This window comes from Oryctolagus cuniculus, chromosome 2 (genome assembly GCF_051225735.1).
Source record: "Oryctolagus cuniculus isolate XC-2025 breed Fujian yellow rabbit chromosome 2, ASM5122573v1, whole genome shotgun sequence".
Classification (NCBI taxonomy): Eukaryota; Metazoa; Chordata; class Mammalia; order Lagomorpha; family Leporidae; genus Oryctolagus; species Oryctolagus cuniculus.
Window position 1 is genome coordinate 160,456,607 of NC_142868.1, and position 24,277 is coordinate 160,480,883.

Sequence of the window (24,277 nt, forward strand, 5' to 3'; positions counted from 1 at the left end):
CGCGGTGCTGACGCGGACGCCCGCCCGCCGGGCCGGGAGGGGGAGCAAACGCCCCAGCTCCCCCAGAGGCACCCTCTGCGTCCTGGCGCTGCGCTGGGATGCAGGGCAACGGAGTGAGCGGAGGGAACTTCAACTTCGGACTGAAGCCCGAGAATCCCGTGTCGGGGATTCGCTAGGTGCGACCCCAGCCCTGAGACCGCAGAACGCCCTCAAGTTACACAAAGTTTCCCGGCGGCTTGAGACAAGGGAGGGATCCCGGAGCCGAGGGGCAGGGAGGATGAGAGAGCTCGCTGGCGAGGTGGCAGCCAGCACCGCAGTCGGACACCTTCCCGGGCGGCCCGCATTCGCGCCTCCCCAGCGGCCCCGAGGCGTCGCCGCAGCCCGACTCTCCACCCTCCCTCCCTCCCCAGCTCACCCCTCCCCGACACCCCGCCCCGGGCGCCAGTGACTCCGCCTCTCTGTGCCGGGCGCCTCTCCGGCTGGAGCTGGGAAGGGAGCGCTTCCCTGGACTCCGCTCCGCTCCGAGGCTCCGAAGCCGACGCCGCCAGCTCAGCCCCGGGGGCGGGAGCAGGACTGCCCGCGCGGCCTGCGCCGGAGAGACGCCGAGCCGGGAACGCCTCATGGGACGCCCCCGGGGGCCCTCTCCGCGCCCCGCTGCCGCGTCGCGGTCCTAGGCGTCCGGGCTCCACGGCCCGCCCCGCCCGCAGCCCGCGGCCTGTCCGGAGAGGAGTATGAGGCCCGGGGCCCCGCGGACGCCGGCCACAGGGCGGCAGGGGCCTAGCTGCGGAGCCCCGCGCCCGAGGGCGGCGGGTAAGGAGTCACGGGAGCCGACGAGGCGTCGGGGCGCGGACAGGAGCGCCCCAGCCCGGGCGCCCTCTGGGCCGCGGAACCCGTGTGTGGCCTGAGCGCCGGGGAGGAGGCGGAGGCGCGCCGCCGTCCGGGCTCTGGGGGAGACGGCGAGGGGCTCCTCCGCAGCCCCTGAGCCCTGGCCACCATCCTCACGCTCCTGCTCCCGCGGGGGGATGTCGCGGCCCGGGCCCCAAGCGCCACCCCGGCCCCGGGGCTGAGCTCCGGACCATGTCCTCCCGCAGCCCCCGGCCCCCGCCCCGCCGCTGCCGCCGCCGCCTGCCGCGCCCCTCCTGCTGCTGCTGCTGCTGCCGCCGCTCGCACCTCAACGAGGACACCGGCCGCTTCGTGCTGCTGGCGGCGCTCATCGGCCTCTACCTGGTGGCGGGCGCCACGGTCTTCTCGGCGCTGGAGAGCCCGGGCGAGGCAGAGGCGCGGGCGCGCTGGGGCGCCACGTTGCGCAACTTCAGCGCGGCGCACGGCGTGGCCGAGCCGGAGCTCCGCGCCTTCCTCCGGCACTACGAGGCCGCGCTGGCCGCCGGCGTCCGCGCCGACGCGCTGCGTCCGCGCTGGGACTTTCCTGGCGCCTTCTACTTCGTGGGCACCGTGGTGTCGACCATAGGTGAGCGGCACGCCGCGTGCGCGGCTTTTCCCCTCCGCGTCTTTCACCTGCCGCCCGGTCCCCTGCTCCGCGGCTCGGCCCGCGCCCGCAAGGCTCGTGCCTGCCCGAGGTGCCCCATTGCCGACTTTGGTCCCGCGCGCTCCCCTCCGCGCGCGTGCCCCTCCTCCTTCCGCATCTCTCCTGGCTTTGGGCGCGGGAGGTGGCCGGAGAGCCCCATCTCTGGCGCTGCCCCAGCGATGACTTGCCAGGCAGTGTGGCCGAAGCGGGGGATCCTCACCCAGGTGCCCGCGCTCCAGAGCTCGCCGGCCCCTGACCTGAGCTCCGTGCACTTGGCTTCTCCTCTGGGGGCGAACGTGCAGGACAGGGGCCGCTGGGCCTCCGTTTCCTCACCCAGGTCGTTTTGAAAGCCCTCTGTGCCCCGGCGCCCAGCGCTGTTTCCTCTGCCTTCCCACGCCCCTGCTCTTTCATCTTTGACCTTTACCCCCGGGGAGGGGGAATCGCTTCTCCCACCTTGCCTCTTCCCAGTGAAGCCCGGACTGCAGCGCCGCTGTCCTGCGCCCTCCCTGGGTGTTCTGCCCCCTCCCTGGGTGTTCTGCCCCAGTCTCCACCCCCGCCTCTCCTCCGTTTTCTCGGTCGCGGTTCGGGTTCCCTGGCCACTTTTCCCAGCCAGTAGTGGCGCCAAGGGGTTGCCTAGAGAAGGGATAGCTCCCTTGTATTTCCCATCATCCCTTATACTTTTGGTATCCACAGTTGATGTTTTCCCAACCTTGCCAACCCTGCTATGTGGATGCCCGCCCCCCCCCCACCCCCCAGTCTGCCGCTTCCGTAGAGATTCCGGAGCCAGGAGCCCCCGCTGCTCCCCAGCCCACCCCTTCCTTCTTTTTTCCTCTCCTGCCACTCACCTTCCGCCTCCTCACCAGTCCTTTCCCTGGGCCCTGGGGGTCCTGTGAAATCCAGTCCGCAACCAGCCTGCCCCGCTACTCACCTGGATGGAGTGCAGAAGGAATGCAGCCTCAACGCTTTGGCGGCACTCTATGTCCCACCCACTCCAGTTTCCAGTTCGAGGCTGGGGGGATGCACCTCCTGTCCAGCAAGGCGCTATCTCCTGGTGGTGCACTTTTTTGAAGCGGGGGTGGGGTGGGGTGGGGTGGGGGGAGTGGGGGTGGATTTGCTGGGCTGAGAAGTGAGAGATTCCATGGACACACCTTCCATGGTGGGCTCTGGTATGGTTTGGTATTCCAGCTCCGAGACAGGCGCTTGGACTCACCGACTAGTGTGAGCTGCTGCGGATGGCTGCTCGGAGGCAGGGAGAAAGGCTGGAGCGGTGTTCTGGCGTGAGCAGCTAGCGCCGTCTCTCTGACTGTATATGTAGAGTCTGTGCAAGGCCTTCCTTGCCTTCAATGATTTTTTCATGTGTCATGCTTGATCTGATGATTTTAAATAGAAAGGCAGATACGGCCCAAGTCCAAAGCACACACAAATTGGATAAAAATACCTTTAAAAGCTATATCATGTTGTTATGGTGATTGAAGATATAAAATGACCCCCCCTCAAAAAAAATCCCCTTTTAAGAGCTGCATCAAGTTGCTATAGCAACTCGAGTTTTTTTAAATGCTTTAAAAGTACTAAAGATGCTTAGTCCCGGAGGATGACGTCATGTGCTCATAGCTCATTACTGATTTGTGCTCTTCGTCTTGTAAGCACACCCTCTTGCTAAAGGCCAGCTATGCACATATGGGTGGGTACAGCGTTCTGCCCTGGTAATGTGTGTGCTGGCTTCCTACAGGCTACAGGGGAAGTGCTGTCAGTGTCCTTGACCCCTGCAAGCCGTGAGAGCATCCACACAGGCTCCCATTGCCGTGACCTGTGGTCTCTGTGCCTCTCTGATGAGCTCCCGTCAATCTTTCACACACTGCCCCTTTGGAGGCAGTGATCCCGAACTGGCCACAGCTTCTAAGGCTTCTCTCTCAGCCTTTGCACAGAATCAAGTGAGTACGTTGGTACATTGTCCCATGTTCCAGCCTTTAATCTACTGGCAGGTTGGCTATTCTGTAGTCAAGCAGAAAGGAATGCTGTTCTTTCCTGATCTGTGCTTTCAGATGTAGGCAGGCAGTATAGGCGACCTCCACTGAAGAGTGTGGCCTTGTCCTGAATCATCCAGCACATGGTTTCCAGAGTCTGCAGGGAAAGTTCTGAACCAGCCTATAGACAGCTCAGGGTTGAACTAGCCCCCTGCAGGGATGGCGAGACAGCCACACGGTAGGAGTGGCGCCTGCCTGGCTCTCTGGGGCAGTGGTTGAAATTGGCCACTCTTTTTTTAAAAGATTTATTTATTTATTTGAAAGTCAGCGTTACAGAGAGAGAGGGAGAGACAGATCTTCCATCCATTGGTTCACTCCCAAAATGGCAGCAATGGCTGGGGCTGGGCCAAGCTGAAGCCAGGAGCCAGGGAGTTTTTCAGGTCTCCCACATGGGCCATCCTTTGCTGCTTTTCCCAGGCCATTAGCAGGGAGCTGGATTGGAAGTGATGCAGCCGGGACATGAACTGGCACCCACATGGGATGCTGTCGCAGGCAGCAGCTTTACCTGCTGTGCCACAGCACCAGGCACTGAAACTGGTCACTTCCGTCCGTCAGATAAGTCCCCAAGTGCATGATTTCCATATCCGCCTTCTCTTTGCAAAAGGTAGCTGGATGGGATTTAAGGGAAGGCCTACCTATGTCAGTTTCTCATCTGCTTGCCTTCTTCCTTTCCCTTAAATGCTGAGTCTGCAGAGACAATTATTATTACTGCTGCTGCTTTTTATGGGTTTGCCAGCTCAGGGAGCCACAGCTCAGTCCATAATCCTCAGTCAGGATTCCCCGCTGACACCTCATCTGGTGCACAGGACAACGAACATGTACTCAGTTTCACTGGATCAGTGACGATCACAGTGTGTGTGCAGCAGTGTGGAATTCAAGGGACCAAAAAGATTTGCTTCAACTATGAAGCCAGTGTCAGCTCATGTCTGTTTTGTGTGGTGTACCCACAGCTCAATGACAACATCTAGACTTTGGTGTAGAAAGCCCTTCCTTCCTTCCTTCTGCAAGTAGGAGGAGGTCTTGCGTGTGTCAGGTCCAGCGGTGTATTTTGAATGGCTGGAGCTTACTCTACCTGACAAAAGTTAAAGTATGTGCCAACGTGGGTAGCTGGACTGCAGCATTAGCAGGCTTCATTTCATCTAAAGATGACCACAATAAGAAGAGGGCCTTTAGTTCGATCCCGTGTGGCATAGGGCTAAGGGACTTGTCCAGTGTCACATGGTTAATGATGGGTTCAGGGAGGTCTAGAATCCAAGTCCTGTGGTGTACGTCCCACCATTTAATTGTTGGGAACATTCTTGTCTGAGACGGAAGTATTTAATGATGGTGTATGTGTATCTAGGGGTATGTCTGACACCAAGGCAGGAACAAGCCTGTTGGTCTGGCCGGTAACTGATTAAGTGGAGAGAAAACTTGAAGGATCAAAGAAATCCTACAGTTTAGGCAGGTTTAGAAGCACCTGAAAGGTCGGAGACAGCTGAGCTAGCAAGAGCCAGTTTGAAAAAAGTCCGAGACAGGGGCGCTGGCAAGTAGGAGACTTTCTGGCAAATTCTGACTCAAGGACAAGGGCCAGTTGCTTCCTACCTTCTTTGGTATCAGTGTGTGTGTGCGTGTGTGCACGCTCATATTCTGAGAACATTAGTGTGCATAGGGGACGGGAAGAAGCAGCAGCAATGGGTCTTCCACCAGCAGGAGACATAAAGATTCAGGAGTGGCTGTGTGTACTCAAGGTGAGATGGAACACCATGGAATTTGTCTTGACATTTGGGCGCCGTATTCAGAGCTGGGCAGTTGGCAGTTGTGTCAACACATCTGTGTCCACACAGCACCCAGATCCGGCGGGAAAATTTGCCATGATTATTCAGCAGTAGTTGAATAGCTCAAGCAAATGAGAATCCGCTCTGTGCTCTAAATTATTCATACAGCCTACTTACATGGAAGTGAAGTCCCAGGTAATTATTATTTGTCCCATTCACACTATGTGACTTACTCCCTAGGGGCTGAAATCCAGTTTGTTTTAATGCGACAGCACATATTTATTCGTTCCTGCATTTAACAAGCATCCAAGACAACAGCGCTGTTGTGGACGCCTGTATGGCCTGTGGCGCCATGGGTCCCTGCATCTGCTCTGGTGACATGAATCCTGAAGATAAAGAGGGCGGCCATTGTTCCTTCTGCGCCAAGCAGTGTTCTAGGAGGCAGTACTCTGGCTCAGAGATACTCAGAGTGAGCCATAAAGTATTAATCCATCATTTCACATCCTAAAGGATGTTTTATTGGTTTACTTTGAAAAGATTAAAAGGAAACTCTCCCTGGGTTTTTAATTATGCATCTGCTGTCAGATTTACACATAGAAGAGAACATATTTAAAAATCTTTCTCAAATGGCAGCTTAATATAAACAGAAATATTTTTGCTTCCTTTTATTGGGTTTTCTGGCAGCGTTTTGTAGCTATAAAGCTAAAATCACGCTGTGTAGACGGGATGGTGTAGATATGAGAGCTGTCACTTTTGGCACTGCATAATTTAGCTTGCTACTTTCAGAATTAAGCACACTTAATTATTCAGCCATGAGATTAGTAACAAGTCCTAACCCCCCCCCCCCACTCCTTTGAACATGGATTTTTAGAAAATGTTTTTGCCACAAAGGAAACTGAGACATTCTAAGATTGAAATGTCACTGCCACATTTACATTTGGGTCTGACATGCAGGTCGTGCTGCTGGCGGTGTGGTTCCAGTAGCTGGAGTGACGTATATTACCCAGGAGGACAGCAGTGCCTTCTCTGCTATTTCTCCCTGTCACTGTTTTTTGTTTTTATTGAAAGATGATGTTATAATAGCACAGGAAAGATATTTGGAAAAAAACATATTATTGAATGTGGGCTTCAGATGGCGAGTGGGGAATGCACATCCATGCACTACTCCAGCCTCAGCATCCTGCATCGGACCCAGCACGGTAAACACTCACTGAAGTCGTTATCAAATTCTCCTTATCAAGAGAACACATTGCTCACAATAGCGCCACCAGAACCCGACTCTTTTTCCGTCTTTGCAGACTTCCCTGTGCCTCCTTGACACAGCTTTTGTAGGGAAAAGAAAGGGAGCGAGCTGACATGTGTCCAGGCCTTCCCTTTGTGTGACCACCTTAGCATCCTCCTTGTTTCTGGGGCTCCGCTTGGCCTCCCGCGCTGAGGTTAGTGGGTAGGTTCACTCCGCCGAGTGGATGTGCTGTGATTTACCGCCCCTATTGCTGCATGGCGGGGTGGCTCCCAGTTCGGGGCTATTTTGGGTAATGCCACAGCAATCATCTTTATGCACATGGCCTTTTCTTTCTGGAATACTTCCTTGGGATGAATTCCCAGTGGGGGAATTGCTGAGTCAGAGGGTACTGCTGTCTCCAAGGTGCTCATGGCCAACTCTGAGCAAGGAACTGCCCGGTCTCTCCCAAAGCCTTGCAGAGACCGGACAGCTATCCAGCTAATTGCTCCCTGGGAACAAGCCACAAATCCACTTGGTTTTCCCAGGATGGCGCTCAGCTCCAGGCGCTGAGCTTACTCCTGAACAAGGCTGTGGCGTTGGAATCTTCAGCCCCCTGTTTCCATGAAAGTTGCTTCCCTTGGGAAGTTTTGGGTGAGTGGAGAAGGGCAAGGATAGGCAGCTGGGAGCAGCCAGCAGGCGTCGAAGCCTCAGACAGAGGGGAACTTGGACCCTCTTCACTCCTGGAGTGCTCTGCACTACTCTCCGGCCAAGCCGGCAAGGGGGAGCATCCTTCCACTCAGTCCTGACCGTGCCCGAGGACCTAGCCCAGCCCGGAGTCATGCCAGACCAAGCAGAGATACCCTCCCAGAGGTTCCGGCGGGGGTGCCTTAGAAATCCTCAGAACCTTCTCCACGCATTTAGACCGTTTGGCCCACAGAAGCCAACAAGCAGCCCAAGGCAGAAAACAGCAAGCAGCAGAGCTGCTGCAGCTGGGGTGGGGGCTGGAGCCCTGACTGCTGGGCCTCCCCTTGGATGCCACCCACTCCTGGAAGTCTTTTTCCAAGGAGCCCTACAGCTCCTCCAAGACCCATCTTGTTCTTCACCTTATCTGAGGCTGGGAGGGCAGGCAGAGGCTGCCCGTGGTTACTCACACAGCGGGGGGCGGGGGGGAACATGAGCTAAAAGATCTCGCTCTCACTCAGGAAGAGTCGTGTGAGTATTCCTAAAGATGTATGATCTGCCTCTCCTCCCCCCACCCCCGATACCCCATTACGCACACACACGCACGCACACACACTCAGAGGGGGAGACAAGTGCTGGCTGCAGCCACAGTTCTGAGCAGCCGCCTGGGCATGAAGGGGGAGCGTTGCACTGTACAGAGAGGAGGGTGTGGGTGGCTGGGGAGCCGCAGAGGCAGCCGGAGGAAGTGACAGTGTCCCTCCAACAATCCTCGCCTGACCTGAACGTGGTGGTGGCGGCGGCGGCCTCGGGTCGGGCTTTGAAAGTGACATTCAGGAAGTGCCCCGCTCCCTGTGAGCGACAGCGGAGACCCCCTCCCCCTGCCCCTCAACCTTGCTCAGCCAGATCAGACCCCATGAAGCCGGGAGGCAGCTAAAGGCCACTGGTCTGTTCCTGTGGTCAACCCAGTTTTCTTCCTCTGTCTACTCCCATTGACCTTCCCAGGAGCCCAGGGTTGGAGCAGGGGCTGCCAAGCAGGAAGCCCAAGGTGGGTGTGCCAGGCAGGGTCCTGAGCTCTGACCCTCACCACAGCAGATCTCTATAGGGAGGGTTGGGGTGGAGGGTCTTAAATCTCTGGGGGCTTCGTACTTTCCATGAGATTCGGGAAAGCTGCATTGTAGGGCAGGGGAGGTAGTGGCAGAGTTCAGAGTGGAACTGAAGCCTAGGGCCTCACCCCAAACTGGTGCTTGAGGCCGTAAGACTCTGGCCTCAGGCAGTTCCACTTCAAACACTGCCATTCATAGCCACTGCCAGCTCTAGACCTCCCTTGGGGAATCTCAGCCTCTTCTCCATGTGCCTGGGCTATGATTCAAGGTGCCCTGGCCCCTACCCATCAGCCACATCCTCCCTGGGCTTGGCCAGTGGGGTGTGCCCAGCTCTGGAGTAAGCCCCTGGCTCATTCGTGGGTCAGCAGTGCAGTTGCAGCTGGGCCCTTGGAAGGAACCAGCAGGTAACTCGCTCCATCTGCTTCCCCTGGATCCCAGGGGGCTCATCTAGAGGTGATCGGGACAGAGCATCCAGGATCTTGTGTCCGTTCACAATGCCTTTATGCTCACAGTAACAGATGTCACAGAGCAGGAAGGCAGGGCAGCACCAGGGGTTCTTCCCAAACCACAGCGTGCAGGTGCATCACCTGGGGATCCATTACCCTGCCTGTAGGCTTCTGTTCAGTAGGTCTGGGGTGTAGCTCCCTGTGCTGCCTATCTGCTGACCCCCGGACCACACCTGATCCGCCCAGGTGCAGGGAAACAGCAGCAAGTCAGGGTCTGGTACCCTAGACCCCGCTGTGCCATCACTGGCTGCATGGCTTTGGGCAGGACACAGCACCAGCCATTGCCTCAGTTTCTCCATTCATTTATTTTTTTCCCTTAAAGATTTATTTATGGGGCCAGTGCTGTGGTGTAGTAGGTTAAGCCTTCAGTTGTGGCACTGGCATACCATATGGGTGCCAGTTCATGTCCTGGCTGCTCCTCTTCTGATCTAACTCTCTGCAATGGCCTAGGAAGGCAGAAGATGGCCCAAGTGTTTGGACCCCTGTCACCTACATGGGAGACCCGGCGCAATGGGTGCAGACTGGAAACAGGATTGGGTTCCAGTCCCGATTCTGCCACTTACAAGCTGTGTGCTCCTGGTCAGCGAATAAATGTCTTTGCCTCAGTTTCCCCCCTGTAAAGTGAAGATCCTGATGGTTCTTCCCCTTGGGGTTGAAGATTAAAGGAGGGAATCCTGGTGGTCAATGCCTGGGAACCCCGCTGGGGCCCCAGCTCCTGTGGGCTGGGCCACCCTACGGTGCAGGTGGGCAGAGGCCTCTGCTCTCTTCCCCTCCGGAATTCTGGGTCTCAGCCACCTCTGTCAAGTGGCTGCCCTGTGCAGGTGCATAACTGGCCCTCCAGGTGCTTACCAAATGCCTTTCCTGGGGTCCGCATCCAGACTGTCTTCATCATTCCCCTCCTGGAGATAGGGAGACTCACTGAACAAGGGTCAGAGTGGCCCTTAGGCCACATCCACCGGGTCTTTCCTGCACCCCACTCCCAGAGCAGCACCTTGGACAGCCACAGCCCTGGCTACCTCCTCTCTCCCAGTCGTGCAGGGGCCTCTTGGCAGTGCCCAGGCTGAGGGGGTGGTCACAAAGCAGAGAGCAGTGGAGCAGCCAGCTGCTGGCCGAGGCCAGGCACTGCCACGCTTCTCCGGAGTGGACCCAGTATTGGGGCTGCAGCTGGAGGCCGCTGTGGGGGAAGCTCAGCCGTAAACAGCCCCAGTGTTGGTGAGAGCCCCCCAGGTGGGTGAAGAAAGCCCCAGGGCTGACCATCTGGGGCAGGAGGAGGCTGCAGGGCCCACCAATGTCTGCCTGCCCCGGACCAGACCGTGCAGCAGCCAGGGCTTTGCTCTGGGGAGTGAGTGGACAACTGAAGCATCTTCGGTCTCAGTGAATGACTCCTCTCCCCACCTCGTGTCCTGCTTGCCTATTCACAGTGTTTGCTCAGAAACCTCTCCCAAACCATAGCACAGCAGAGAAGATGATATCCCAGTTCATGGACCAAGCGACGAGCCCAGAGAGGTTATGTGCCATTCTTGGCACTGCACAGCCAGTAAGTGACAGAAGAGGGGACCCGAGGTTGATTTGCCCCTGCACTGTGTACCACACGGGAGAGAAGCATCACAGCCCCATCTGAGGTCTGCGAGCCGTGAGGGTGGAACAGGATGGATCTCCAGGGCTGAAGCACCTTGTAGGCGCTCAGGCTGGGCTGTGCTGTGCTCCCTGCAGCTGCATAGCCAGGCTGAGGTGAGGGCTGCCTGCTTTCTGTGCTTCCCAGCCCAGCATTGCTCTGTGGGTGTGGCTGCCAAGCACGGGGCTCCCCATGAGGCTCCCCTAAGCCCCGGGAACTGCTATCGAGGGGCAGTGCGGAGGCCCAGACAGAGGCCCCTGAGCCTTGTACACGGAGCAGAGACGCAGCACAGAAAACCCAACAAGGAGGCCCTCCGATGAGCACACCAGCTAGACAGGTCCGGGAGTGCGTCCAGTCCCAGGCTCAGTCTCCCGGACCTGCTTGATTGGAGAGAGACCCTGCCCAAGGTCAGGTGCAGGTGCAAACCCTGCCCAGATGTTAGGGAACACATGAAACCAGATACCTGTCTGTGTACCTCCCTCTCTGGCCACCCCCCATCACACAGCACCCCAACCCTCTCCTCCCCCCAGACCCCAAGCCCACACTCCAGGCACTCTCACCCTGGGCCATTGCTCATGCTGCCCTCTCCCCTGGAAACTCCCTCCCCCTGCTCTCCAATTCCTGCCGGGTGAGCTTGGTCTTTAAGGCCCCGCTCCAGAGGTGCCATTGGACAGGGACTTCTGTGAAGTTCATTTACTGCCGCAGGCCTGTGGCAATGACTTGTTTCAGTGCAGCTTCCCTGGCGCCCATGTGAGTCCCTGTTTCGTGGGATAAGGTGCCTTTCCTCTTCCTGCAGGTCAGCATCTCTGTCTTATGGTGCTAGCCCTGTTGCAATGAATACAACAATAATAACCGTGATGGAGGCAGCCTGGCGTTGAATGACAGCTATGAAGTGGGCACTCTGGAGATGGAGATAATTAAAGAGGTAGTTTCTGTCAATCATGGTGTATAAAGCATAGCACAGAGTAGGTGATTAATCAACATATGTTGAGCAAATTGAATGAATGAGAAACTGAAAGCCTTGGATTGCTGGAAATTAAGGGGAAAAAAAAAAAAGGCAACTGAGCAACCCCAGGCCAGCCTCCAGGAATCTCCCAGTGCCGCCGCCTCCACTCCCCACCCTGCAGCTGGAAGTGTTGGCCATGTTCTGGCGCCTTTCCTGGGACATTGGTTTAATGATCTCTCTGCGGCTGGCAGGTGTGCAGCAGGGCAGCCAGCTCATTCCCTCTGGGGCTCCCCTGGCTGGCTTCTGACTCAGCTGGGTCCTTGTCCTGACCCTCCCAGGGCCTGGCAGGAATGAGGACACTGTGGCCAAGCCACAGCCCCTGGAGGGAAACCAAACCAGTGGCTTCTGAGCTCCCACCCTCTGTCTGCCAGGGGGCGGTGGGAGCGGTTCAGTCCTGAGCAAGGAGGCCTGGCTCCCACTGACTCGGATTCCCAGCCTGGCCCTGGCCGCATCCCTCTGCTGTCAGGAGGCCCTCTCCATCCAGCACTTCGCCCTTCTCTTTCACCTTCCCTGGGACACACCCCTTAGAAACCTGGTATCGGGTTTGATGGACAGATTTGATGGACATCATGCAACTCCACAAACCAGGAAAAGCCACCCCTCCCCACCCAGGCCAGCACCACTCCAATGCCTCCAGAAATATCTGGGGATGTTTATATCGGAATGGGGTGTCGCAGCTTTCTGGAAAGTTGCCTTTGAAACTGATGCAAACGCTGACTTGTGCTCTGTGTGACTTCTCCCTGATCCAGCGGCCGCCGTCTCCTTCCCTGCTGCCGGGTGCTCTGAATTCTGAGCCTGTTTAGTTGCTAACACAGGGCCTGCCAGGAAAGCTGCAGGGACAGCCCAGGCCCTGGAGGGAAGGAAAACCACCCCTGCCCACTCTGGCCTGGGTGCATCCTGGAGGCTGTGCGGCTGTTGGACATTGAGGTCTCTTCTAAGATGGAGGCCCAGTAAGGAAGCTGAGATGGTGTGAGCCATCCTGGGGGAGGCCTGCCAGCCCTGGAGGCAGGGGAGAGGGCCCTGGCCACATGGGCACAGGAGCGGGGCTGCCAGGCCCTGCCCCACCCCCTCTGTCATTCCCCACACTTCCACTTGGGACAGCATGAAATTATGTGTGTGATGATTTGTTTAGCACCTGCCTCCCTTGCCAGACTCTGGGTTCCTGGAAGATAAGGTCTCTGCCTCCTCTGCTCCCTGCCATATCCTCTGATTCCTGGCACCAGGCTTAGCCCATGGGAGGGCTCCAGAGAGATTTTTGGAATGATTGTGTACCTGAATGAAGAGCCATTTCTAAATTCTCAACCCTACTGAGGCATCTGTTTAAGAAAAAGAAATGAAGAACTCTGCAATGCAGATTGTGATTCACTTTGTAAAAGGAAGTTTCAGGGTGGGCATTTGGCACAGTGGTCAAGATGCCGCTTGGGACACCTGGGTTGAACTGCCTGCGTTGGAGTCCCAGGTCCACTTCTGATTCCATTTCTGCAAATGCACCTCCTAGGAGGCAGCAGGTGACAGCTCAGATGTTTGGATTCCTACCACCCACATAGGAGACCCAGATTGAGTTCTGAGCTTGTGGCTTTGACCTGGCCCTGCGCTGGCTGTTGTGGACACTTGAGTAAGTCAGAGAATGGGAGCTCTCTGTCTCTCTCTACCTTGCTCTCTGCCTTTCAAATAAAGTGAATACATATAATTTTTTTTTTTAATTTTGACAGGCAGAGTTAGACAGAGAGAGACAGAGAGAAAGGTCTTCCTTTTTCTGTTGGTTCACCCCCCCAAGTGGCCACTACAGCTGGAGTGCTGCGCCGATCCGAAGGCAGGAGCCAGGTGCTTCCTCCTGGTCTCCCATGCGGGTGCAGGGCCCAAGGACCTGGGCCATCCTCCACTGCACTCCCGGGCCACAGCAGAGAGCTGGACTGGGAGAGGAGCAACCAGGACAGAACCAGCGCCCCAACCAGGACTAGAACCCAGGGTGCCAGCGCTGCAGGCAGAGGATTAGCCTAGTGAGCTACGGTGCCCGCAGTACATACAAATTTTAAAGCAGGAAGCTTCAGCTTTCAAAGGGATTCACCATAGGCCCCCCTGTGAGTTAGCCAGGTACCCTAGTACTTAAAAAAAATTATTTATTTATTTATTTATTTGAAAGAGTTACAGAGAGGCAGACGCAGAGAGAGAAAGAGAGAGGTCCTTCATCTGCTGGTCCACACCACAGATGGCCGCAATGGCCAGAGCTGTGCCGATCCAAAGCCAGGAGCCAGGAGCTTCCTCCAGATCTCCCAAACGGATGCAGGGGCCCAAGTCCTTGGGTCATCTTCCATTGCTTTCCCAGGCATAGCAGAGAGCTGGATCAGAAGAGGAGCAGCCAGAACTAGAACCGGCGCCCACAGGGGATGCTGGCGCTTCATGCCAGGGCTTTAACTCGATGCGCCACAGCACCTGCCCCTCCCCCAGTACTTTTAAAGTGAGCTGTAACTTGTGACAGTGTGGCAGGCACCCAGCAGCTGCAGAACCTCCACACTGCTGCCATCTGCTCCTTCACACAAGCCCCAGATCCCAGGCCTAATGTCAAGTTAGTGAGCCTAACAAGAGCTGAGGTGGACGGCGCGCCCTGTACTGACTGTGCTTGTCCAGGCTTTCCTGGAGCAGTAGGGCAGAAATTAGAATGAGGGCCTAACATCCAGAAACTGCCAGGCAGAGCCCTGCAGAGTGCATTGTTCAAGCAGGCAGATGTGTATTATCATCCACATCTCCATTTTAAGATGGAAGAGATCTGAGACCGCTTGCAGAGCAGTGCAGTGCGGTGGCTGGGCAGAGCGCTGGGAGGCCCTGGGCCCAGCTCTGATTTCCTCCAGCTCTGCCAGCACCCCAGTGATGCTCATGCTTACTGTAATCTGCCCCACTCCAGTCTTCCCCCACCCACCTGCCCAAGACCCCAGCTTCCTAATCACTCTCTGTGACCATGGTTTTCCCCATCCTGCTCCAGCAGCCACTCAGTTCTGTGTCCTTGCAATGTCCAGGAACTGTACTGATTTCAGAGTTTTTTACTCCAAACATCTCACCTCCCCACTGCTTCCTTCCAGTTCCCGGCCACTGTGGCCCCCAGGACACTAACCCTTTGCCACAAGATCTACAGTCTCTAACTCTCCTATCTTGTACTTCCCACATCTTTTTTGGCCTCTCATTGTGTGTGTGTGTGTGTGTGTGTGTGTTTTGGTTTTTTTGTTTGTTTGTTTTGTTTTTTGACAGGCAGAGTGGACAGTGAGAGAGACAGACAGAGAGAAAGGTCCTCCTTTGCCGTTGGTTCACCCTCCAATGGCCGCCGCGGCCGGCGCACCGCACTGATCCGAAGGCAGGAGCCAAGTGCTTCTCCTGGTCTCCCTTGGGGTGCACGGCCCAAGTACTTGGGCCATCCTCCACTGCACTCCCTGGCCACAGAAGAGAGCTGGCCTGGAAGAGGGGCAACCGGGACAGAATCCGGCTCCTCGACTGGGACTAGAACCCGGTGTGCCGGCGCCGCAGGCGGAGGATTAGCCTAGTGAGCCGCGGCGCCCGCCTCATTGTGTTCTAACCCAGCTTAGAGTCACTCCCCTTGTGGGGACCCTTCACCTCCTTGTCCCTGTCTCCCTGTGCCACACCCCAGCACCCACTCTGACGCTAGCAAAATGCCAGCTTCCTTTCTGTGCCTCACCTGCACCCAAGCAGCTGCCTGAGGCTGGAGAGAACCCCACAGAGATGCTGACTGGTCCAGCTTTACCTTGGTGATGCCGAGCGCCGGTGGATACCACACACGGGAGGCCCACCCCCACTACGCTCCCTACTGGGTCCAGTTGCCACCTGCCCACTCTTTCCACCTTCAGCCCCCACGCCCTTTCCTCTGCTAGTCACTTTCACACTTCATTGAGAAAATACAGGATCAGACAGGACTCTTGTACATTGCACCTACCGCATGGGGCAGTTTTCTTGCGGTTACAGTGGGTGAATTGTTCACCCTCTTGCCTTCCTCACCGGGCCCCCTCCCCCTTTCTCAGGGACTTAGTTCCTGCCATCGCCCCCAACCCTGCACACTGTCAATTTTCGCTCTCCATCAATAGGCAAACGTGTATTTTTTTTTTCCTTCTTGATAGATTGCCCTTGGCCCTTGCATCATCTTCCAGCTGCTTCCCCATCTCTGTGCTCCCCTAAACAGGAAGACTTCTCAAAAGCACCAGCCCCATCTGCCTTCCTCAGCCTCCGCCCCCCACTTCCCAGGTCCATGTCCCTAGGGCCTCTGCCCCCACCTTTCCACTGAGCCTGTTCTTGGAAGTCCCCAGCCACAACCTTCCTGAAAATTCCAGTGGTGGCTTCCCTGTCCTCGGCTCACTCAGCATCTCAGCCGGGTTTGACAGAGACCATTCCTCCTTCCCACAAACCCCATTGCCTGGCTTCCAGGGTACCACTGCTCACGCTGGCCCTCAGCCCTGTGTGCTCGGTCCCCTTTGCAGCGCTCCCTCTCGTGGTGGGAGGGCCCCGTGCTCAGCCTTCAGAGGCTCCCTCGGGACTCCCTCTCCAGTCTCGGCTCCCCTCATCTCCAGTTTTCCTCCACCTTCTTAATTTCAGTGAAGAGGGCCCACACACTGAACTGACCAAAGATTTATTATATATACTATGGAAGAAAAAAGTGAAAACCCAAAGTAGTAGGCACTTTTTAAAAAAGATTTTATCTATTACTTATTTGAGAGGCAAAGTTACAGAGAAAGGTCTTCCATCCACTGGTTCACTCCCCAAATGGCTGCAACAGCCAGAGCTAGGTCAATCCAAAGCCAGGAGCCAGGAGCTTCTTCCAGGTCTCCTATGTGGGTGCAGAGGCCCAAGCACTTGGGCCATTGTCTACTGCTTTCCCAGGCCATAGCAGAAAGCTGGATCCAAAGAGGAGCAGCTGGGACTCGAACCGGTGCCCATAGGGGATGCTGGTGTCACAGGCGGAGGCTTGGCCTACTAAGTCACAGTACCGGCCCCAGTAGTAAGCATTTTACTTTTCTGATCCAGCTCCCTGCTAACACACCTGGGAAAGCAGCAGAAGATGGTCCAAGTGCTTGGGCCCCTGCACCCAAAGTGGAAGACCCTGAAGAAGCTCTTGGCTCCTGACTTTGGACCAGCCCAGCCTTGGCCATTGCAGCCATTTAGGGAGTGAACCAGAAGATGGAAGACCTCTCTTTCTCTCTCTCTCTCTTTCTCTGCTCCCCTAACTATGACTTCCAAGTAAATAAGATAAATCTTTAAAAACAAACAAAAAAAGATAAATTGTGGAGAAATGGAGGCAGCTAATGTGCCTGCCTCCCATATTGTAGTATCCAGGTTCTTTCCCCAGTCTGGCTCCTGACTCCAGCTCCCTAATGTGCACCCTGCCAGTCAGGAACAATGGTAAATTGTGAGACGGGACAGTAATGGAGGATGTAGTTTATTTTAGTAAGGTTTGTCACACAGTCTCATGAACTCTGTGAGCTGACGAGAGACCCTGCATAACCTCATTCTTAACAGCCACGGGAGAAGGAACACCGTCACAAAGGGACATTTGTGTCCTGCCTTTAGGTGGACAGGGGAGTGTAAATTTCCCTGCTTCTGCTGTTTCTCAGTTGCCTGCAGCTCAGAATAATCCTTCTGCCAGAGTGGCGTGTTTGGCTGTGGCGTGCTCTGCCCTGCTTTACCCCCTGTGGCTTTAAATCCTGTCTTTCTGCTGCTGACTTCAGATGAACAGTCCTGGTCTTCCACGCTAAGCTGCAGAACCACAGGTCCAACTGCCTGCCTGACGGCTCCACGTGGATGTCTAATACGATGAAAACTTAAGACGACCAAAAATACCGGGAGAACTCTTGACTCTTGCCCATTCTCACTATTTTTTTTTTTTTTTTAAAGAACAAAATCTTTATTGGGCTCGGACCAGGAGTCCAGGGTTCTTGAGGACCTCTGTGAATCTGTTAATTTTCTTTCCTGTGTTCTTTTTGGCCTGTTTTTGCAGCCTCCTGAGCTGCTTTTCCTTTTGGCAATGGGTCCTGGCCTGCTCCTGTTTTCCTGCTGGGTGGCTGTCACTGCCTGGGACCCCCAGCCAAGCTCAGGAGCCAGGAGCCCCAGCAGCAAGCGTGGAGGCTTCAGATGCGCACCCTTGAGGGCTGCAGGAACCACCATCTGCTTTTTCTTTTTTCAAAGATGTATTTATTTATTTGAAAGTCAGAGTTACAAAGAGAGAGAGAGAGAGAAAGAGGGAGAGGTCTTCCATCTACTGGTTCACTCCCCAGATGGCTGCAATGCCTGGAGCTGGGTGGATCCGAAGCCAGGAGCCAGGAGCTTCCTCTGTGTCTCCCACATGGGTGGAGGGAACCAAACACTTGGACCATTTTCTTCTGCTTTCCCAGGCCAGTTAGCAGGGAACTGAATCAGAAGTGGAGCAGCCAGGACTTGAAGTAAGGTGTTGCCCAGCTGTCAAGGCTTAAATTACTAAGCCCCGGTGCCAGCCCCCACCCGCTTTTTCCCATCATAGGGCGGCAGGATCCCATCTAACACCTTGAGGCGGTCTGAGGCAGCCTGGCTCCTCTTGGTCTTGGGGCCCGGAAATGGTAAGGAAGGGGTTGGTGTCCATCTACCTGTGGAGGAAGGCTGGATACCTAACTTATTTTTGTCAAAATTGCCAGAAATGTAGACGCCCTCAGAATGCACAACCACCAGCTCCCAGCCGGATGGCAATCCAGAACCTAGACCCATGTGGTGAGCTCCAAGTACCATAGCAGCACCTGGCAGACTCAGATTCTGGCTTGAATTAAAAGCCTGCCTAGGGCTTGGCACTGTGGCATAATGGGTAATGCCGCCGCCACTGCCTGCAATGCTGGCATCCCATATGGGCACCGATTCAAGTCCCGACTGCTCTACTTCTGATCCAGCTTTCTGTTATGGCCTGGGAAAGCAGAAGACGGCTCAAGTCCTTGGACCCCTGCACCCATATGGGAGACCTGGAATAAGCTCCTGTCTCCTGGCTTTGGATTGACCTAGCTCTGGCTATTGCAGCCATTTGGGGAGCGAATCAGTGGATGGAAGACCTCTCTCTCTCCTCTCTCTGTGTAACCCATTCAAATAAATAAATAAATCTTTTTTTTTTAAGATTTATTTTACTTGAAAGTCACAGTTACACAGAGAGAGGAGAGGCAGGGGGGTGAGAAGGAAGGAGGGAGGGAGAGAGGGAGAGAGAGAGAGAGAGAGAGAGAGGGGTCTTCCATCTGCTGGTTTACTCCCCAGATGCCTGCAACGGCTGGAGTTGTGTCAATTCTAAGCCAGGAGCCAGGAGCTTCTTGTGGGTCTCCCACGTAGGTGCAGGGGCCCAAGGACTTGGGCCATCTTCTACTGCTTTCCCAGGCCACAGCAGAGAGCTGGATTAGAAGTGGAGCAGCCAGGTCTTGAACTGGCGCCCATATGGGGTGCTGGGACTGCAGGCAGAGGCTTTATCCGCCATGCCAAAGTGCTGGCCCCATAAATAAATCCTAAAAAAAAAAAAAAAAAGCCCACCTAAGAGGAAGCCACATCTGAGCTGGGAGTCCCCCAGCTTCGGGGAGGGAATGGCTGGCAGGTCTCAGAGCAGTTACATGGGTTTGATCTCATGGTTGTGAGACTCAGCCCAAAGCGGGTGATTGTAGCTCATCATGGGCACCATCCCACCCTTAACTGTTCCTCGCTCAGTCTCTCATCCCAACAAATGTCACCAACAACTAAGACTTGTCCTGAGCCTTCTTGCTTCCTAACCTTGCATATCCAATCCATCCTCAAATCTCGGCAGTCTGCTCTGCAAACACCTTGTGGGTCCATCCGCTTGTCCGCGTGCCCATTACTGTCAGTCTACGCCAGCCTTCAGCGTCATCTTGCTGGTGCAGCTAAGTCAGTCTCCTGACCAAGCCCCCAGCCTGACAACCTGTTCTCCACACAGCAAAGAGGTCTTTAAAGGTGTAGACTCATCCAAGTCCTTCCCTTGTTTGAAGCCCTCCGGTGATTCCCATCACCTGACATAGCACTTGGCACCATGACCCGCAGGGTGGGAGCTCGCCCTGTCCCCTCTCAGCCTCACGATAGCTTTCTTCTTGGCCCAGCCTGCTGCAGCCACACCGCACTTACTAGATGTCAGGGCATTGACACTCACAGTTCCCACTCCTCTGGAGCACTGCCCCATGAGTCATTGCATGGCTATGCTCAAGGATGTTCAAGCCTCTATGCCTCAAGCTAACGTGTTGTCCTTTGATGAGCCTTCCCGGGTCCCCTCTTCATACCAGTCACCGTCCATCACACCGCCCTGCCTTAGTACCTGAACAGTGTGTTCTGCTTTCAGAAATGATCTGGTGCAGGGGTTTGTGGCTTGATCTCTGCCCACTCTCTGTCCCCGGAAGTCAGGGTTGGCCTCGCACAGCACCTGTGTGTTGAATAAATGAGCTAACTTTCAAAGCTTCCATTATAACACCTGCAAGACAGGCATAATAATACTACCTCTCTGGCATGGTTGTTGGAGGAATTGATTATACGAGGCAATGAATGTAGGTGCATAAGCTGGCCTGTTGTTTAATAAGCTCTCTAATGTGAACTTGTGTTTTTGTTAATGGCTAATTTGGCTGAGGTCACACGGTAAGTGACAGATGTAGGCCCTGAGCTGAGGCCTCTGACCCCAGAGCTTTTGCCCTCTTTCTCAGGTTGCAGAGGAGGTAGGCCTGGAGAATGGTGAGGGTGAGGTCTGGAGCAGCCTGCCCTCCGCCGGTTAAGGAACAACGGCAGGTGAAAACTGCTTTCATAGCTTGGGGTCATGTCAGAGGACCTCAAAGGCCCAGCAGAAATGTGCAGACTTGGTGTGGGAGCAATAGAGAGCCACTCTAAGTTCTTGAGCAGAGGCATAACATGCTGATGAGTGTTTTAGAAGAGCCTTCTGACCGTTTTGTCACTGTGTCATTGTGCCATTAAGCCAGGCAATCCAGTTAGTCTGAATTGTTGCTCTCCAGGCTGCCTAGAAACGACTAGATCATTGTGAAGGCCCTTGTTCTGGCTGTTTACCTCCAACACTTGCTTCAGCCCACTGCCAGCTGTCCCCTCGCTCCATCAAGCGCTGACGTGTCTCCATCAGTAGTAAATCCTTGAGGAAGATGTACTTGGCTTGTGCACTCTGAGCCGAGTGATTCCAGCATCATTCAAGAGGGTTGTCAGTGGGTACAGCTTCGGAGCTGCAAGTGGCTCATGGCCTAGGGTAGTCAAAATGTTACATTATAGTTACTGTTGAACATGCCTTGAATGAAGGGGTAGGCTTGGAAGCTATGCAGGAGTCTCTCAATGATGTCTTGGGGAGGCCATCACAGGTGGAATCCTCGTGATTGGCCGAGGGGCAGTAAATGCTTGCTCATTAGCTTCTCTGGCAGCCCATGGCGCAGGGGCTGTGGGGTCATGGGGCCTTTGGAAAGGAGGAGAAGAGGGAGGGAAAGGTGTTTCCAGAAGGCAAAGGGCAGGATTTAGAGATTGGCACTCAGCAGAGCTCCAGGCGACCTCCGCGGATCTTCGGTCTTTCTGCTCTCCATTCCTCCCCCATTTCCTGACGTGGGGGCCACACGTGACGGTCCAGGGAAAGGGGTGCCAGTGGGCCTGGGGTCTCCATGGGGCACCTGGAGATCTGTGGGCCTCTCTGGGAGTGGGAGGGAGGCTGTTGCAGACACTGCAGCTGGGCAGAGGGCAGTGAAATCAAGCTGGGGCTGCAGGAGAAAGTCCCTCCTCCCAAGTGGGCCACAGCAGGCGGCCCTGCCCTCCCTGCTCAGAAATCGCTGAGGCCAGCAGCCTGTGCCCTGCTGGTGGGAAAGGCACTGGCGTGGGAGGAGGCAGCAGAGGTCGGTGTGCAGCAGTGACCTTCACTCACGGCATCCGTGTCCCTAGACTCTCCCTCACCTCCAGCTGAATCCCTACTTTATTTTTTTTCATGTTTCTTCCATAAAACTTCTTTTTTAGCCACTAATGGCTGAAGGGCACCCTGGCTGCAGACTTGGAGCTGGTACTCTGATTCTACCCCATGTTCTGAGCCTGCTCCCTCCCCCAGAACTGAGCAGGGAGACACCCAATTGCTCTGTTACAGGATGGGATGAGCCAGCATTGCAAGGCCCCGGCTCTTCTTCCCTGCTTTCCCTGTAACACTACCATGGTGCGACACAAGCCATCCCAACCTGGAGCTATGCACAGGGCCATCTGTGGCTAGAGCTGACTCTCAAAACAATGGCCTGCCTTCCCCAGAACTGGTGTGGAATGGTTTCTGCATCTAACAGTCTAGAAATGGGGAACTCTAGAAAAGCTTGACAAGGTTACAGTATGTGTGCATGTGTCTTATACTTGATCTCCCATTTAAAAAAAAAAAAAAGATTGATTTCTTTGAAAGACAGAGTTACAGAGAGAGGTAGAGACAAGAGAGAGAGAGAGGTCTTCCATCCACTAGTTCAATCCCCAAATGGCTGCAATGGCTAGAAAGAACTGATCCGAAGCCAGAAGCTTCCTCCAGGTCTCCCATGTGGGTTTAGGGGCCCAAGGGCTTGGGCCATCTTCCACTGCTTTCCCAGGCACTTTAGCAGGGAGCTAGATTGGAAGTAGAGGAGCCAGGACTTGAACCGGCGCCCAAATGGGATGCTGGGGCTTTATCCTGCTGTGCCACAGCTCTGGCCCCATTTATCTCCCATTCTACATCGTCCAAACCACTTACGAGATCCTGTATTCCAATTTGGCATCCAGAAAATATCTCACTCATACATTTATTCTACAACTATTTACTGAGTACTCATTATGTACCAGAAACTGCTATAAAGTCCCAAGACACAGCAGTGGACATATAGTCAGAGTCTCTACTGTTTGAACCAAATGTTCTAGGGAGAGAGGTAATCAACAAACAAATGAGTAAGTATCAGGTGGTAATCAGGGCCGCAAAAAGAAAAAAGTGAGGGCATAGAGAGTAATGGAAGTGGGAGTGCTTTTTGATAGGGTGGTCCGAAAGGCTGTCTCTGATATGACCCTTGAGTGACAACCAGAAGTGAAGGGAGGGAGAGGACCATGTGGTTACCTGTAGGGAGAGTGTGCCAGCCAGGGCCAGGGTCCTTAAGCAGGAACTTGGATGGTTTGTTGGAGGAGGGGTACGTGGGAGTGTTAGAATGTAAAGTCAGATCAAGAGCCAGAGACATCTGTGCAGGGCCTCCAGGCCATGGCAAGGCCTCTGGATTTGGCTCTGGGAGAAATGCAGAGCCACTCAGGGGTTCTGAGAAGTGGAGTGAGGTGATCGGACTTGAACGTGATGATCACCCTGGCTGCGTCTATGGTCAGTATTTCATTGCTTTAAGTAGACGCCCAAGAGAAGTGACTTAGGAAGGCAGAAGGCTTATGCTGCTCACAGTCTGACATCTGATGAGGACACGATGGGGCAGGTGTGGAGAAGCAGTCACGTGGTGAGCTGGGAAGCAGAGACTGGAAGCAGTCTCTTCCCTCCCCCATGTCCATGAGTCTCTCCTTCACGAGCCTCCCCCTCCACGCCAGCAACGTAATCCAGTCCACTTGCCCAAGGCCCTGCCCTCCAACACCATATCTGGATCAACCCTCCACCCTATTCCATCATCAATGCTTAACATTGTTGACCTAAGACTTTCAGGTTTAAATGTCTGTATGACTTTGCAGAGCCAAATCCTGTACAGACCATAACACTGCTATTCAGGAAAAAACTATAGTGGGGCAAAGTATAGAAACACAGAAGCCAGTTAGCAGCCTCTCAACTGTTCTGGATGAGATGGTGGCGACTGGAACCAGGATGTAATCAGTGGAAACAGGGGGAAGCGATCAGGTTTCCCAGAACACTTATTAGAAAACATATTCACTAGGTATATAGCATTCTTTTTTTTTTTTTTTTTTTTTTTTTTTTTTTTGACAGGCAGAGTGAACAGTGAGAGAGAGACAGAGAGAAAGGTCTTCCTTTGCCATTGGTTCACCCTCCAATGGCCGCCTCGGCCAGCACACTGCAGTTGGCGCACCGTGCTGATCCGATGGCAGGAGCCAGTGGGTATAGCATTCTAGGTTGGGGAATGGGTGTTTAGCCTAGCAGTTTAGACACCTGCTTCCCATACCTGGATATGACTCCAGCTTCCTGCCAGTGCAGACCCTGGGAGGCAGCAGTGATAACTAACTGGGTTCCTTTCACCCCCATGGGAGACCTGGGCTGTGTTCCCAGACCCTGGGATCAGCCCCAGCCCAGCCATGGCCATTGCAGGCCTTGACCAGCAGGTGGGGGTGCATTCTCCTTTCCTCTCGCTCCCAAATAAACAATTAAAAATAGAATTCTAGGTTGATAAGTTGGGTTTTGTCTTTTTGTTTGATTCAAAAATGGTTTTCTGGCTTGCATAGTTTCTGACAAAAAGTCTCTGTGAACACCCTTGTCTCTGTCTATACATAAACAATGTGCCTTAATTTTTAACAAGTTGATTTTGTTATGCCTTTGTGTGGTTTTGTTTTTATCATGCTTGGGGTTTATTGGGCTGATTGATCTGTGTGTTTATAAATTTTATCAAATTTGGAAAATTTTTTTGACTACTATTGTCATCCCTATTATTTCTGGGCTTCAATTTCACAATGTGTGAGTCCATCTTATATTGTCACACAGGTGACCAAGGCTCTTCGTTATTTTTCAGTCTTTTTCTTATTGTCCTTTGTTTTGGATAGGTTTTATTGCTATGTCTTCACGTTCAGTCTCTTTTTCTGCAGTCTCTAATCTGTTGTTTATCTTATGTAGTAAAACATTTATTTCAAATATATTTTTACTCTATAAATTGTTTTTTCTCTT

The 24,277-nt window shown here is 54.4% G+C and overlaps 1 protein-coding gene across 1 annotated transcript in view; it reads left to right on the forward strand.

Annotated features, from left to right (window-relative positions):
* The first annotated feature begins 269 nt into the window (after positions 1 to 269).
* The window catches only part of KCNK12 (potassium two pore domain channel subfamily K member 12), a 49,980-nt gene continuing 25,972 nt past the window's right edge, over positions 270 to 24,277 (forward strand). The window contains exon 1 of the mRNA XM_002709881.6: positions 270 to 1,468. Coding sequence (XP_002709927.1) covers positions 1,078 to 1,468 — 391 coding nt within the window. The 5' untranslated portion in view covers positions 270 to 1,077. The remainder of the gene's footprint in view (positions 1,469 to 24,277) is intronic.